Raw genomic sequence first — 16,746 nt, 5'->3', positions numbered from 1 at the left:
CATTCTTTCTCCTCACATGTCCCATCTCTCTTCAGTGGTCTTATCGAATGAAGGCAAAAAAGGAGCTATTCAATTTGAGGTGCACTTCTGTTTATTTTAACATGAGTTTGATAGTTTTGAGTTTTTAGATTGTGAAATCATCTGAATGGCAACAGATAATTCATTTGCAGTTGATATACTCAGAGCCATTCTCCTTCGAATCTGGCAACACAGATATGAGCGCCTGAAAAATGAAGTGGCCTTTAAGTCGCCCTGACTCATCTGCCTGTAATTGTATTTGTATTAGTGCATGTTTAATGTGAAAGAAACATAATCACATGCTGCAAAGCAAAAACAAAATGCTAACATTTCAGCAGCACAAGGTTTCTATTTAACAGTATGCACATAAATATAATGCACATCAGGGACATATTTAACAACCCCCTTGGCCAACATCATGCATTAGGTGTAAGTATGTGACATTGTCAGAAATGAATTGTTATAGCGTTTCAGCCTGCTCTGTGGGACCCTGAATCTTCTAACAGATGGTCAGAGCTAGAACTACACAGATTGTGGGGTTGGATCAGAAACTATTTTCTGTGCCTGTCTGATAATAGACGGCTGATTGTTTGGAGAGGTGGGTATTTTTTAACCCCATAATTTTAAACTGTACAGTTACTGTTAAATTAACACCCTGTCACACTGCATGGTAAAATAGTAGCATGAACTTCAGCTGAACTCCATAGACCATCAGCCTGTGTGTAAAAAATACATTCTCTAATGCAGCCACTTTGTTGTCAGGGTTCCCACGCGTCCTGGAAAACCTGGAAAACCTGGAAATCAGTTGACCAGTTTTCCAGTACTGGAAAACACCTGGAAAATGGGAGAAAAAGTAAAATGTCCTGGAAAATCACATATAGTCCTGGAAAATTATTCCAACATGGCTGCGTTTGACCTGACCCTATTAGCAAAACACATCCCCATTCATTGAAAGTTGAGTGCACGCTGTGCTGGAAAAGACAGCGACACTGTGCAACTTTTTCCACATCTTTTCTCCTTCACTTCATAATCATGCATTCACAGAAAACGAGGGTATATTGTTTATGTTTCATGGTACATTTGGCTCAATTACCGTACTCTAGCTCAGTTGTTCTCAAAGTGGGGTCCTGGGACCCCTGGGGGTCTGCGAACCATAGCATGGGGGTCCGTGAAACAATTTGAATACATTTCTAATAAATTATAAAATTGTACTGTGTCATTATAAAACAGCATATACACCATTGTTATGATACCATTTAGTGGCTCGAAGGGATATGTGAGTCTTGTTACTGTTAATTTTCTGAAAGCATTTAAGATCAATTACTTGAAAAGTATAAATGTTGTCATGTTGAGTCCACAAGGAATGAAATGACCCTCTGTTTTAAAGTATACAAGTGGGATTTACTTGATTCAAATTGAAGTGTTATCTGTTTATCACTATGGTACAGGTCGGAAGTATTTACATTGATACGCTTTACAATACAAATAGTTCCAAGGGCAACTAAGAGTGCAAAAGGTAGTAAGCATGTGCTTTAGTGATGGAAGTGATGAAGTTGGGCTCTTTTCAGAGAGCCGTCTCTTTTGACTCAGCCCCCAAAGAAGAGCCGGCTCTTTCGACTCTCAAATGGCTCTTAATTTAGGATCTTTTGTAGCCGTATATTTTTTACCTTAATTTTGCAAAAAATAATAGTTTGTGTTGAAAACCCTTTACGTACGGTGTTTTATGAGAAGCCTTATAATGCTCAATTGTGTGCATTTCTTCTGTTACAAAATAATTCTCACCCTGATCCTAGGGTTATGATTAGGGTTAGGGTTAGGATTGTGGTTAGGGTGAGGGTAAGGGTTAGGGTTAGGGTTAGGATTAGGGTTAGCGTTAGGGTTAGGGTTAGGGTTAGGGTTAGGATTAGGGTTAGGGTTAGGGTTAGGATTAGGGTAAGGGTTATGATTAGGGTTAGGGTTAGGGTTAGGATTGTGGTTAGTGTTAGGGTAAGGGTTAGGGTTAGGGTTAGGATTAGGGTTAGCGTTAGGGTTAGGGTTAGGGTTAGGATTAGGGTTAGGGTTAGGGTTAGGATTAGGGTAAGGGTTATGATTAGGGTTAGGGTTAGGGTTAGGATTAGGGTTAGGATTAGGGTTAGGGTTAGGATTAGGGTTAGGATTAGGGTTAGGATTAGGGTTAGGATTAGGGTTAGGGTTAGGATTAGGGTTAGGGTTAGGATTAGGGTTAGGATTAGGGTTAGGGTTAGGATTAGGGTTAGGGTTAGGGTTAGGATTAGGGTTATGATTAGGGTTAGGATTAGGGTTAGGGTTAGGATTAGGGTTAGGGTTAGGATTAGGGTTAGGGTTAGGGTTAGGATTAGGGTTAGGATTAGGGTTAGGGTTAGTGTTAGGATTAGGGTTAGGGTTAGGGTTAGGATTACGGTTAGGATTAGGGTTAGGGTTAGGATTAGGGTTATGATTAGGGTTAGGGTTAGGATTAGGGTTATGCTTAGGGTTAGGGTTAGGATTAGGGTTAGGGTTAGGGTTAGGGTTATGATTAGGGTTAGGATTAGGGTTAGGGTTAGGGTTAGGATTAGGGTTAGGGTTAGGATTATGGTTAGGGTTAGGATTGTGATTAGGGTTAGGATTAGGGTTAGGATTAGGGTTAGGGTTAGAGTTAGGGTTCAGGGTTAGGGTTAGGGTTAGGATTAGGGTTAGGGTTAGGATTAGGGTTAGGGTTAGGGTTAGGATTAGGGTTAGGATTAGGGTTAGGATTAGGGTTAGGGTAAGGATTAGGGTTAGGATTAGGGTTAGGGTTAGGGTTAGGATTAGGGTTAGGGTTAGGGTTAGGGTTAGGATTAGGGTTAGGGTAAGGATTAGGGTTAGGATTAGGGTTAGGGTTAGTATTAGGGTTAGGGTTAGGGTTAGGATTAGGGTTAGGGTTAGGGTTAGGGTTAGGATTAGGGTTAGGATTAGGGTTAGGATTAGGGTTAGGGTTAGGATTAGGGTTAGGGTTAGGATTAGGGTTAGGGTTAGGGTTAGGATTAGGGTTAGGGTAAGGATTAGGGTTAGGATTAGGGTTAGGGTTAGTATTAGGGTTAGGGTTAGGGTTAGGATTAGGGTTAGGGTTAGGGTTAGGGTTAGGATTAGGGTTAGGATTAGGGTTAGGATTAGGGTTAGGATTAGGGTTAGGGTTAGGATTAGGGTTAGGGTTAGGATTAGGGTTAGGGTTAGGGTTAGGATTAGGGTTAGGATTAGGGTTAGGATTAGGATTAGGGTTAGGGTTAGGGTTAGGATTAGGGTTATGATTAGGGTTAGGATTAGGGTTAGGGTTAGGATTAGGGTTAGGGTTAGGATTAGGGTTAGGGTTAGGATTAGGGTTAGGATTAGGGTTAGGGTTAGTGTTAGGATTAGGGTTAGGGTTAGGATTACGGTTAGGATTAGGGTTAGGGTTAGGATTAGGGTTATGATTAGGGTTAGGGTTAGGATTAGGGTTATGCTTAGGGTTAGGGTTAGGATTAGGGTTAGGGTTAGGGTTAGGGTTATGATTAGGGTTAGGATTAGGGTTAGGGTTAGGGTTAGGATTAGGGTTAGGGTTAGGATTAGGGTTAGGATTAGGGTTAGGGTTAGAGTTAGGGTTTAGGGATAGGGTTAGGGTTAGGATTAGGCTTAGGGTTAGGATTAGGGTTAGGATTAGGGTTAGGGTTAGGGTTAGGATTAGGGTTAGGATTAGGGTTAGGATTAGGGTTAGGGTAAGGATTAGGGTTAGGATTAGGGTTAGGGTTAGGATTAGGGTTAGGGTTAGGATTAGGGTTAGGGTTAGGATTAGGGTTAGGGTAAGGATTAGGGTTAGGATTAGGGTTAGGGTTAGTATTAGGGTTAGGGTTAGGGTTAGGATTAGGGTTAGGGTTAGGGTTAGGGTTAGGATTAGGGTTAGGATTAGGGTTAGGATTAGGGTTAGGGTTAGGATTAGGGTTAGGGTTAGGATTAGGGTTAGGGTTAGGGTTAGGGTTAGGATTAGGGTTAGGATTAGGGTTAGGGTTAGGATTAGGATTAGGGTTAGGGTTAGGGTTAGGATTAGGGTTATGATTAGGGTTAGGATTAGGGTTAGGGTTAGGATTAGGGTTAGTATTAGGGTTAGGTTTAGAACCAGATCTAAACTTAAGCATACAGAACTAGAACCAAACTCATGCAAACAGAACCAGAATCAAACTCAACCAGAATCAAACTCAACCAGAATCAAACTCAACCAGAATCAAACTCAACCAGAATCAAACTCAACCAGAACCAAACCAAAACCAAACCAGAACCAAACCAGAACCCTAATAGAACTGAACCAGAACCGACCCAGAACCGACCCAGAACCGAACCAGAACCGAACCAGAACCGAACCAGAAACATACCAGAACTGAACCAGAACTGAACCAGAACTGAACCAGAACCGAACAGAACCAGAACCGAACAGAACCAGAACCGAACAGAACCAGAACCGAACAGAACCTTACCAGAACCGAACCAGAGTTGAACCAGAACCGAACCAGACCCGAACCAGACCCGAATCAGAACTGAACCAGAACCGAACCGAATCAAAACCGAACCAGAACCGAACCAGAACCATACCAGAACCGAACCAGACTTGAACCAGAACCGAACCAGAACCAGAACCAGAACCGAGCCGGAACCGAATCGGAACCGAACCGAACCAGAACCGAACCGAACCAGAACCGAACCGAACCAGAACCGAATCAGAACCGAACCAGAACCGAATCAGAACCGAACCAGAACCGTACCAGAACCGTACCAGAACCGAACTAGACGTGAACCAGAATGGAACCAGAACAGAACCGAACCAGAACAGAACCAGAACAGAACCAGAACCAAACTCAAGCAAACAGAACCAGAACCAAACTCAAGCAAACATTATTAATGTCCTCAGGTTGGTATTGAGAAAAATCAGATGCCTCAGCTAGGATGGGCTGATCCGATTTCTCCTCTCAGCGAGTATTTGCCCGGTCTTCAAGAAGACTCTCTCTGAAGGAACAGATGAAGCCAGGATACACAGCCTCCCCTCCACCACCTGTATCCTATATCCTCACAAATGATTGGCCACATGGCCGCCATGCTGACCAATCAAAACAAAGTTCTGCTGTGAGCAGAGCTGGGGCTGAGCACTGTGAGAGCTAAGCAGCGAAAGGAAAAAACTGGGAGCCGGCTCTCTCTCTTGATGCGAGCCGGCTCTCAGAGACGCAGCTTTTGATCATGACACATCACTACTGTGCTTAATCTGTGTTACAATTATGAGGGGGCCATGGACAATTTTCTCACCTGTAAGGGGTCCCTGGCTATTCTATTATCAATTTGCCATCATTTTTAAGTATGTAAGAGATGATTTCATTGATAGCCATAGACTACATGTCTTTCAATGTAGACTTCCACTGAGAGGAACATATTAGACTATTTAGGAACTAAATTAGGAACTAAATTTAGACGGTCATACCAGCTTGCTCATCAATGAAAATGTCCTGGAAATGTCCTGGAAAATGATCTCTGGGAAAGAGTGGGAACCCTGGTTGTACCTGGCTACTGGACACATTTTCCTTTGACACATTTGCCTTAAGAAAATTGATTTCCTTGTTTGAGAAGGGGACCGAAGCTGTCCCCCTGATTCTTCAGGAGACTATCTGAAAAGAAAGTAAAAGAAGCGGATGTTATTAACCATTGTTTGAACCCCTTTTGGTATTACTGTGCCTGAAAATGGCAAAAAAAGAGAGAATAAAGTAAGGAAGCTGAAAAGTCAGAGAGTAAAAGAAGATTTGACTCTCCTCTTCTGTTTTTCTTATCTGCAGGCTATGGCTGAACAGCTGGCTGAGAACTACCACAATGCCTGGGCTAAGAGGAAGAAATCTGAACTTGGGAGTAAAGGTACCATACCTTGATGTCAACACCTGTTATAGTTTCTTTTTTTCCCCAGTGCTGTCCTCTCGATTCACAGAAAAACTAACAAATCTGTATTCATCTCATTTCTGCTCTCAGGAGGGGGCGGCCATTCCATGCTCGTACCCTATGATACCCTGACTGCCAAAGAGAAAACCAAGTTCAGAGAAAGAGCCCAGGATGTCCTCAAGTTCCTTCAGCTTAACGGTTACACTGTGTGGAGGTGAGCACAGAATACTCTTATGATTGCAAGAGGGCAATGTGATAACAGTGTGTTTGAAGTGGGTAGCAAATGAGTTCTATTTTCATGTTGCAGCACAATCACAGAAATGAGACCCCCGTCTCTTTCTTACCTTCAACTTCAAATACAGATCACAACCTGACAGAGAGTATAAGCAGTGAATGATAAGATGGCATTGCCTCTGTATCTTCCCATGGCAGAGCATTGTCTTGAATGATGCAATGGACTTCTGGGCATTAAATAGATAGCCCTGATAATACTGTATTTAAGGCTATAGCTCTTTTTTTTTTTTTTAAGGAGCAGTCGTTTGATTTCACTTCTTCCACAGGGATCGCAAGACTGTGGAGTTGGATTTTCCAGCTGTAGCCAGCTGCTTTGGCTACACTCTTCTTCAGCACCTGATGTCTCATACTGAGGATGCACAAGAACACATGTTGGAACTGGGTAACATCATGGTGTTCATTATGATACATACCAAATAAATTCATAGAACGTTACTGATATTACACCTTTCCATCAAACCTAATATTATAAGATTTTGAACACTATTATTGAGTGAATTGTCTTGAATTGTAATTTTTTCAACAGGCAATAGTTTGAATTTGAACTGTTACAAATGATTTCAGATCAAGTCTGGGCATGTAATTCTTTTGAAACCACATAAAACTGCTGTATCTGTGCTTTTCTGTTTTGTTTGTACAGTCACGTTGAAGTTTCTGATGCATAAGATTCAGCATTTGTTTTTGTTTCTTACTTCAGAGGTGATGCAAGCCAGAGGACAGATGTCTAAAAACGAGAGAGCTCCACACCAGCAACCATTACATTTTTATCCCAAGGTCTGCCTCAAGTCAATCCAGTCCAAATCCACTCTCTGATATGGAATCTCTAACATTGAAGGAGCCTCTTTCCAATTAAGTTTGCACAGTGTCATGTGCTTTCCTCTTCTTAGCCTTTTCTTTTATCATTTCAGTATTCTAATTGTTTTTGTTAGATGGTTGCTGCAGGCTTCCTCCTCTAAGTAAAACCCCTTTGTGGCAGCATAATTTATTTAACCATTTTGGAAATCCATGTGGGCGTGTCGATTGCCATCAGGACATTGATTAAAGCTTCCCACACAATTCTGCCTCCGAGGAGCCAACGAGTGAAAGGGGCTTATTTCTCATTGATGGGACTCCCTGAGTCAGACCCAGTCAGCCAAGACTGAGAACAGTCATGCCTCAGATCTCTACACCCCTCACCTCTCACTCAATTTCACACTCGCCAACGTGCATGTCTCCGTCCATGGGTCCGTCTTTCTGTCCGTGTGTTTGTCAATGAATTGCTGGTGCTTTATAAGAAGAGCTAATAGAGGGGAAAACATTTAACATCCTCGTCCTTCAGGTCATTGTGTAGTCCATGATTATGAAGTCAAGTTAATCAAGCTGGCATTGCTCAAACCAAGAGAACCTTTGTAAATAATACGACTTACCACTTGACCAGAAGATGTAGAAATCAACATCTATTTTTAAGTTTAAACTGATAAATATGTATATATATATGTATAATATATATCTCTAAAGTTTACTACTTAAAGCAGCGACACTGCCATTAACAGTGTGTCTTTGAATGAAATATGTTTCTCTAAGTCTGCTGTATGTGCGTGATGTGACAAACATATTTTTTTTTTATCAAGCTTTGATACAACTCTAAAGACCCAAAAATAAGCTAAATATATGTTGATTTTTAATTCCATCACTGCCTGACTCATCATTGACTCTATTCATCAGGTTATCCTTCCTCTTTTGGAACAATATGTGAAGAGCCATCGTCTGTATTTTCTGTCTACTTCCCTCCACCCAAGCTGTAATCAAAGCCACGCTTCTAAAAGAGAAAAAGAGATGATTGCAAGGTATTTGTCAACCAGAAAAAAATGACACATGCAGTTTTATGTTGATTACACAAGACGTATTATGAAATGTGCTAATGCTCTCTCAGATTGTAGCGTTACAGGACCAGACTACGGACATGTTTTGCATAAGAATTGAGCAGTTTTTTTTATATCGGAACAAGCCTCATTGTTCCGTGCTGCCATTCTTCTAATTTCACGTCTTGTTATTAGTTTTCCCACTCCCCTCTCTTCATCACTGCTCTTGTCTTTTCTCCTCACATCCAGCCTCTTTTGTAAGCTTGCAGCTCTAGTGAGGCACAGGATCTCACTCTTTGGTAAGGATGGTGTGGAATAAAAGCTTCTTTAGAAACACATTTCTGTTGTTGCTTGCCTCCTTGCGTTGTCATCACTTGTCTATAATTATGTGTGTTCCAAATTTCGTCACTGTCTTTCCAAGCTTCACCTAATGACTTTAGTCTTTATGCATCCTCTCTAGACTAGTCATTTATCACTATGTCTTGCATTGACTCTTCTATCTGCGTGTGTTTCCTCAGGTGACGAAGCCTCACAAGTTGCAAGCTGCCTCCATGTTTTGGCTCAAGCTCTGGATGCCAGGTAGCTAGATGGCACTACAGTCACACTCTGCCTGAATCGATCTTTTTCACTCTGCCTCTGGTCACAGCAGTGTCACACAGCCCCGTCTGAGGATGAGATGACTGCTGTAATTGAGGCACCGATACACTGATGCCATCTAATTGTGGTTGATATCACTTTTACTCTCTAGGGACAATGCCTCTGATGCATGACACCAAAAGTAGAATCATGGCTCTGCAGAGATTGAATTCATTTAGGTCTGTCTGGTGGTTAGATTAGCAGATCCCCTAAACTTGCTTTATTGTGTATCATCGTTTCATCTGAAGAACCAACTTTTAAATGTTATTTACTTCTGGTTTCTAAAAAACAAATACATTATTAATTGTTAGAATTAATTCATTAAATCCATTCACATTTATCTCCACCTTTGGTCCTAGGTCATTGATGAATTCAGCCCCAGAGTCTATCCAAGCTTCACTGCATTCCTTCTTTGAGGCAGCTGCAGCTGATCTGGAGATGACGGTGGAAAACCTCTCTGTCACATTGGTCTGTTTGCCTCAGAGCAGGAGTCAACAGGCTAGAGGAGTGGCCAAGGTCCTCAGCTACACCACCTCCATTCTTGTCCCAACCCTCACTGCTCTCTTCCAGCATCTTGGCATCCAGAACTATGGCGTGGACCTCCTGGGTAAGAGCTACCTTGAGAAAAAAAAGAAAGTTGCAGACTAAAGCACACAGCTGTAAATCTAACTGGTGAAAGTCACTTTCAGTTTCATCTCACAGTAGTAAAATTCAAACTGTCACCACATGTTCTCAGTAGTCTGCTGTAATTCTCTCCGTATGTCACGAAGCTGGATGAACAGCTGGCTTTCATACCACTGAAATCACTCAGGGATACCCTCCCCTCAAATCCCTACCTTCCTCATCTTTGAAAGCAGCTCTCATTAAGCGTCTCAGTCGTGGCCGCAGAGCAGCAGGAGCATATTGTCACCCTCACTAATATCCTGACCTGCCTGGAATCATTCGTTACCCCTAGTCGGTAGCTAGTCCGTATCTCTGTGATTGTGTGCTATCAACTTCTCTGACTTGATGTCCTGAGTTCAACCTTGGATGGATTCCAGCTTTACGTGTCACCTTGTCTTTCCAGTGGGGAGCATCCAGGTGTCGTGTTACAGGATCCTGAACAGCCTCTACTCACTCGGCACCAGTAGCAGTGTCTACATGGAGGGGTACTGCCTTTATTACAGTGTGATTTCAGAGTTGATTACAATAAGGTTATTAATGAGTATGTCAGTCAAAGCCATAAAGCCAGTAAGTTATGACATCAAAAGAAAGCCCCTGGCAGGTCAACTTGCAAAAGTAATTATTTACATACTCAAAACATTTGATAAGCCAACAAATTAATCATCCTGTCTTTTGTCACATGGAGCCACTTCATAATAAATGTTATCTGCAGACTCTTTACAAAGAGCAGGTGTAGACCGTACTTTTTATTATATTATTTACAAAGACCCAAGATTAATACACCATGAGCAAAGCACTTGGCAACATCTTGCAGGTAACAGTCTGGGTCAACACAATCCTGGTGTTAAAAATAATAATCAAGCCTATAACACATCCTGATACCAAGTTTCTTAATAAATTGTTGTTGATTATTTTACTTTGGTTGTCTTCAGTTTTTCCACCTGAGCCAGGGACTCAAATTAACCTTCATTATCAAAGAATTAGTGAACATTGTTCAAGTTAGTTATGCCTTTATTGCACTATTCTTGATTGAGCTCAAATCTGAATTGACAAAATACCAATATTTTAGAAATAGCTGCTTCGAGAACATCTTCAGCTTGCTTTGTGATGACAAACTCGAGAAGACACACTTTTAATTATTCATAGTCCAGCCAACACCCTGATTTGAAAACATAAATAATGTTATGTTACAGTAAAATTATGTACACAAACTGCTAGAAATGAAGTCAAATTAAATGATATGTATATAAAATACTAAAATGAGAAGAGCTATCATACAGCTTGTTTGTTTTCTTGAGCACAAAACTCATAGTTGTCTAAAACATGGAGCTCACTCACTTGCCATCAATAATTTAATTTAAGGGAAAGTGTTGTATATATATTGGATACTGCAATCAGTTATATTCATCAACAGGGTGAGAATCTGCCGATGTTGTTGGTCAGCTGATATATCGGCGCACTACTAGTCATTACACAAAATCTCCCCTCAGGCAGAGGCCAGCCGCGGGTGCTTGTCTGGCAGCCCTGACTGGGACCTTCCCTGTATGCTTCCTGGAGCCTTCCTTTAATCCAAACAACCCCTACTCCATTTACAACACCATGAGTGCTACTGAGAGAGAAGGTAATAAAAAGATCTCATTGTGCATACACATAGTCATTTATCGCTTTTTCTCCGTTTAATCTCAGGCCATTTCAAAAGCTCTTACACTCACACTTGACCTCTGTCTCTCTTCTCAGTCTCACTGTTCATAACTATTTCTTACAGACCTGGGGCTGCCCGAGCAGGTGGAGGACATGTGTCCCCTCCTGCCATCCCTGGATCAGGCCTTGGGGGAAGTGGGGGACTTGGCAGGCGCTGGTGCCGGAGCTCGGCAGGCCGCCTACATCCATGTCACTGAGGTCACCTTGCCCATGCTGTGCAGCTACATATCTCTCTGGTGCTGCTGCTGGGGCCTTGAGGGACAGCCAGACAGCCCAATCTGCACCTCTGTCACTCTTCAGCATGCCAGTGACCTGCTTGGCCACATTCTCCGTATAATTCACAACCATGTGGGTGCTAGCCAGGGTGACTGGATGAAACAGCTTGCGGGTATTATGACCACTCACAGTACTGATATCTTTATTTTGCACCAGCTACGCCTTTCATGCTACTTTTTTTCCCTCTCCATTAAACTGCTGCCATGCCTTTCAGTTTTTTCTCAGCCGATCATATGCAAAGCCCACTCTTTGCTGTTGAAGAGCCACTATTTGCCACTGATGGAGAAGTTGAGGAAGAGGGCTGAATGTGTGCTGCTGGAGGAAGAGCAAATAAAAGCAGAAGGGTGTGATACCTCTGAAGAAGAGCTGCAGATTCAGGAGAAGTTTACCGTTCTGGTGCGAGACCTTTATGCCTTCTACCCCCTCCTCATCCCGTTTGTGGATTCTAATCGGTAAGGCATGCTTCCGGGGGGTGAAGATGTGAAGGAGCAAGCTTATTTATTGACATTTATAGACAGTGAAAGTTATTATATTGAATTCTTATCCTAACAGTTATCAGTTATTGTCATCCGCTGTAATTCATTTTAAGTTACGCAATAACTCGTTAGTTCTGGTTGTTATTTCAGGCAGATGTGTAAGTTTACAGGATTGAATTCTGAAATACTAATGTGATGTGTTTTCGGTTCATCTCATCTCAGAGCCAGCTGGCTGAAAGAGCCAAACCCTGATGCTGAGCAGCTGTTTAGCATGGTGGCAGAGGTCTTCATATTCTGGGCCAAATCTCATGTGAGGATGTCACATAGAAGTGTTGTTCTGTTTCTGTCCTCAGTCTAAGTGAATATCTTAGCAGATGAAATATAATTTTGCTTCATTTGTATTTGACAGAATTTCAAATGGGAGGAGCAGAACTTTGTGGTCCAAAATGAAATCAACAACTTGGCTTTCCTCGTCAACAAAGACAATTTGTCCAAGGTTTGCTTATCTTCCTAACTTGCTTTTGTGCCATGTTGCTTCCACTATTTGCCATTGTCACAAATAAGTTAGCATCGTTACTTAAGACGTAAGAAAAGTTCATTTTAGTTCATGTTTTTAATAACTCTCAGTTTGACCAGGAGAAAAGGAGGATGAAGAGGAAAGGGGATCGTTACTCCACACACACCTCTCTCATTGTGGCTTCCCTGAAGAGACTGCTCGCTGTGGGGCTCAGGGTTTGTCTTCATAGTGACCAGAGCCTCATTATGTTGGCCAAGAAGGGATTCACTCAGGTTGGTAGTTCAAGTTGACAAAACAGAATACATGCTGTTCCATTAAAATGAAGAAACTGTCTGAGAACTTTCCCTGTAGAATAAATTTGACGTTAGCCACTATTTGCTTTTTACAGAAGAACACAGAGGATGAGATTCGAGAGCATGTTTTCAATTGCCTAACGCATCTCCAGCGCCAGGTAACAGAGGATTGTCTCTACATCATTAGCCTTCTTTCCCTTACAGTCATTCAATATTTGACTTTGTTTTTTAACTAAAAAAAAAAAATCCAGTTGTTTGCCATTTTTTTGCACAAAACCTTTAAAAAATGTATTACAACACAAAGAAAATCTCTCAAGCTCAATGCTAACTGACACTGAGAAATATTAACTAAAAATATTTCTTTACTTAATCCTGCAGACACTTAGCATATCAGAATCAGAATCAGCTTTATTGGCCAGGTATGCTTGAACGCAAGGAATTTGACTTAGGTAAACTGTGCTCTCTTTGTACAAGGCATAAGAATAAGGCATACAAAAAACCCCCCAATAACATCAGCTATAAATACAAAAGAACAACAAATAGGCATGACTAATATGTACAGACTAAAATAATATGCTAAAAGTGCAGTGATGAGTTGCAGAGGTAGTTTTTAAATAAAAAAAAATAGTAGTTAAATAATAAAATAAATAGAAATATGGAATTCTGCTTAGAGAATTGTTGCATTGTATATTTACTTGTATATTTACAGAGAGTATTTATCTGACTGGTATGACACTGTTATGGTTTAGTGTTCATCAGAGTGACAGCCTGGGGGAAGAAACGATATACGATACGATACGATGTACTTTATTGTCCCCGTAGGGAAATTTGTCTTTGACATCAGTGCTGCACGTTACCTGCTCCTTCAAAAATCACCACAATGACACAAGAACACATAAATAAATAAGAAAAAATACAATAAATGGTACACATTCATACAACACACAGCTTAATCTTAAAGAGAGAGCACCATAACACTGTCCCAACCATAACAGGCTATTTAATATTTAAAATTCTAATGGAAATCGGCACAAAGGAGTTTTTAAAACAATTCAATTTACCCTTGGGGACTCTGCACCTTCTTCCAGACGGTAAAAGTTCATACTCAGAGTAAAGGATGTGCAACAGGTCTACAAGTATTATCTGAGCCTGCCCAAGAACACACTGCTCATAAATAGCCTGTAAGGAAGGGTTACCAGTCTTCCCTATGACCTTCATGGCAGTCTGCACCTGGCGAGAGAGCTTTGTTTTGAGCTGAACAGAGAGGTTACCGTACCATGCTGTCATCCCGTACCTAATAATACTCTCCAGTACAGCCTGATAGAACAAAAACATAGCCTGCTGATTCACACCAAACACCCTGAGCCGACATAAAAAGTACAATCTTTACTGTACATGGGAACACAGGTTATCAATGTGGGCCTCCCAGCTGAACTTAATATCCAAGTGGACACCTCAATATTTGTAGGAGCCGACCTGACAGGTGTTTTTGTCGTTAACATGCCAAAAAAGTGTGCTTTATATAAAATTGAAGAATTCTCCATTAGTCTGTTTGTAATAATCTTAGACTGTGATTCATTGTTCACCAGACACATCAGTGTGACATGCTCACATTATTGTCTGCATGCAGCATTTGTTTATTTATGAGTCAGTGATAAATGCTTATTCATAAGTCATTGATTATGAAAAGCATAAGTTCTGCTTTGTCATTAGCACAAACACATAATTAACAGAGATATGCCCACATTTTGCACTGCTTCTCTTTTATCCTATATGACTTATTTATGATTTTTTAGAGGAAGAGTCAACAGTTATTTTCGGTTGTTGTTGATTGTATAAAGATATAAGCAAAGACATACAAGGGAATATGGAAAATAAAACAACAACGCAATTATTTGATAACGTTTGTCAGTTTGCTCATTTCATACAAGCTCTTTCATTTAGTCCGTGATGCTGAACTGCTAACTGGTTTTCTCTTCACTGCCGTAAACCATATTTCCCGGAAGTTGAACTTTCCTACAGCTTTTCTAAAAATATGTTCAATTGAATGGTTGAAACAACAACAACGAAAAGAAATAACTGTCATTCTCTCTTCTTGTTACAGGCGTCAAACAGCTTGAAGCAGGAGACCCATAACGGAGAACAACCACAGCAGCTCAAGGCTGTCACTGACGCCCAAAGGACTGTTGACAAGATTTTGGAACTAGCTCGGGTGCTTTATTATTTGGACCAGGTGAGCTATGAATAGGGGTAGGAATTGATAAGATTTTATCAATGTCTATGCCATTGACGATTCTGCTTATCAATCCAATTCCTTATCAATTCTCCTAACGATTCCTGAGTATTTTTTTTGAGGGGAAAATGAGTGGTTTTACACAGTCTTCTGCACCAAAAGGAACCATTTTATTTTTTTCAAAATTATGTCTGCACAAGACTGAACATGAACATATTCAACTTGAACATACTGAAAAATAGGTTGAACTCATTCTCGGCCCCGTGAGTCCGGACGTGGCCCCTCGAGCCTGGATGAAAAGACTTTGAATTTGGAGAGGAAAAACGCTTTTCTCCGGGGGTCATCGTGGAGGTATTTTACCCACTCTCGGTGCCTCATTTTCAGCTGTGTGAGTCCGGACGTGGCCCCTGGAGCCTTGAGGAAAATACTTTGAAATTGGAGAGGAAAAACGCCTTTCCTCTCCATGTTTCCTCGTGGTCTGCATCGCAGTGTGTGACGTAATGCAACGTACCGCGACATGACGTGATGTCGTGCTGGAAAATGAATTGTTAGGAAGAATCGATAACATTTGAGGTGTACAATTCCGATGGAATTGATCAATTGGAACCGGTTCTAATTTGGATCCGGTTTTCGATTCCCACCCCTAGCTAGGAACCAAGGAAATTAGGACATTCAGATTTTTTACTGAGTTCACGAGCCAACTATTAGATCTGAAGTGACAAGAAAACTAACAAGAAATCTTACTCTATCGTTGGTCGGTGTAATGGATGCATTTTGTCAAAGCACAGGTGTGAATAATCAGATGTAATGGCAGAATTCCATTTAGCTGCTTCAGGGTTGTGCTTTTGTGCATGCCAGCTCTCTGTCACACTGACATGCCTTCCTGGAACAGAATGAAACCACAGCAATGACCTAAAACGTCTCAATCTGTGTGGAACTGAGAGTTTATATTCAGGGAAGCTGAAAGAGGACTTTTCTGATGAATCAAGAATTTAGGGGATGAAGGTTTCTACTGAACATTTTTGGTCATTACACTATAGTTACTTTTGAAGTTTCATAATTATCATCACTGTGTGGTTTAATATTCTAGAGCAGGGGTGTCCAAAGTACGGCCCGGGGGCCAATCGCGGCCCAAGGTCCATTTATTTACGGCCCCAAGCTTCCATCTTAAATTGTGTTATTTATAGCACAGAAATTAATCCCATTCTGAATCATCTGTACATTTGTAGTTTCTTTCAAGCGCACAAACAAAACTAAAGTCAATCCAGAAAAGTCTCAAAAAGCTTCATATGGACTACTTGTATAAAAGCCAAAGCACTGGGAATTCTGCAAGACAGCAATAAAGAAGAAACACAAGAACTCTTAAAAGTGACAGGTTTTCAAATTAATGTTTTTACCATGATGTGAAAATGTTCTTGATGAACACTAAAAGTTCAGAAGACACAAAAGAGAACACAAGACAAGATCAAAATTATGAAATTGTGCAGAAAAGGGAAAATTTGGTGCATAAAACTAAACTTAAAACAGAACTCAGGAAAATAATCATTTTGTCATAAAATGTATTCTGGTGATCAGAAAAGTCTTAAAAACAACATGAAAAAGAAGTGTGATGAAATCCAGATCATGATCCTGCCATAGGAAAATAGTGTTATATTATATTTTTCTATATATATATATATATATTCATATTTTTCTCAGACTGCCCGACCATTTTCCTCCAGGAGATACAGTTTGCTAATGTATACATGGTTTGTGGAGAACTGAGGACTACCCAGTGACTGATTTATTGAGAAAAAAATTAAAATAATTGTTATTAAATGGAAATATCATATATAAATTTTAGGATTCCTAAGTCTCGGTAGGGGCTGCTGGCCCCGAA

At 40.8% G+C, this 16,746-nt stretch overlaps 1 protein-coding gene across 1 annotated transcript in view; it reads left to right on the top strand.

Moving 5' to 3' along the window:
• ryr2b (ryanodine receptor 2b (cardiac)) overlaps positions 1–16,746 on the top strand; it is a 92,369-nt gene that overhangs the window by 48,198 nt on the left and 27,425 nt on the right. The window contains exons 58-74 of the mRNA XM_034681071.1: positions 5,841–5,916; positions 6,028–6,151; positions 6,498–6,613; positions 6,929–7,005; positions 7,936–8,057; positions 8,322–8,371; positions 8,591–8,651; positions 9,068–9,315; positions 9,775–9,856; positions 10,862–10,992; positions 11,137–11,460; positions 11,563–11,800; positions 12,047–12,134; positions 12,234–12,320; positions 12,452–12,613; positions 12,730–12,792; positions 14,739–14,867. Coding sequence (XP_034536962.1) covers positions 5,841–5,916; positions 6,028–6,151; positions 6,498–6,613; positions 6,929–7,005; positions 7,936–8,057; positions 8,322–8,371; positions 8,591–8,651; positions 9,068–9,315; positions 9,775–9,856; positions 10,862–10,992; positions 11,137–11,460; positions 11,563–11,800; positions 12,047–12,134; positions 12,234–12,320; positions 12,452–12,613; positions 12,730–12,792; positions 14,739–14,867 — 2,178 coding nt within the window. The remainder of the gene's footprint in view (positions 1–5,840; positions 5,917–6,027; positions 6,152–6,497; positions 6,614–6,928; positions 7,006–7,935; positions 8,058–8,321; positions 8,372–8,590; positions 8,652–9,067; positions 9,316–9,774; positions 9,857–10,861; positions 10,993–11,136; positions 11,461–11,562; positions 11,801–12,046; positions 12,135–12,233; positions 12,321–12,451; positions 12,614–12,729; positions 12,793–14,738; positions 14,868–16,746) is intronic.

This window comes from Notolabrus celidotus, chromosome 4 (genome assembly GCF_009762535.1).
Source record: "Notolabrus celidotus isolate fNotCel1 chromosome 4, fNotCel1.pri, whole genome shotgun sequence".
Classification (NCBI taxonomy): domain Eukaryota; kingdom Metazoa; phylum Chordata; class Actinopteri; order Labriformes; family Labridae; genus Notolabrus; species Notolabrus celidotus.
Note: the sequence above shows the minus strand (reverse complement) of the source record. Positions and strands in the feature narration are given on the sequence as shown.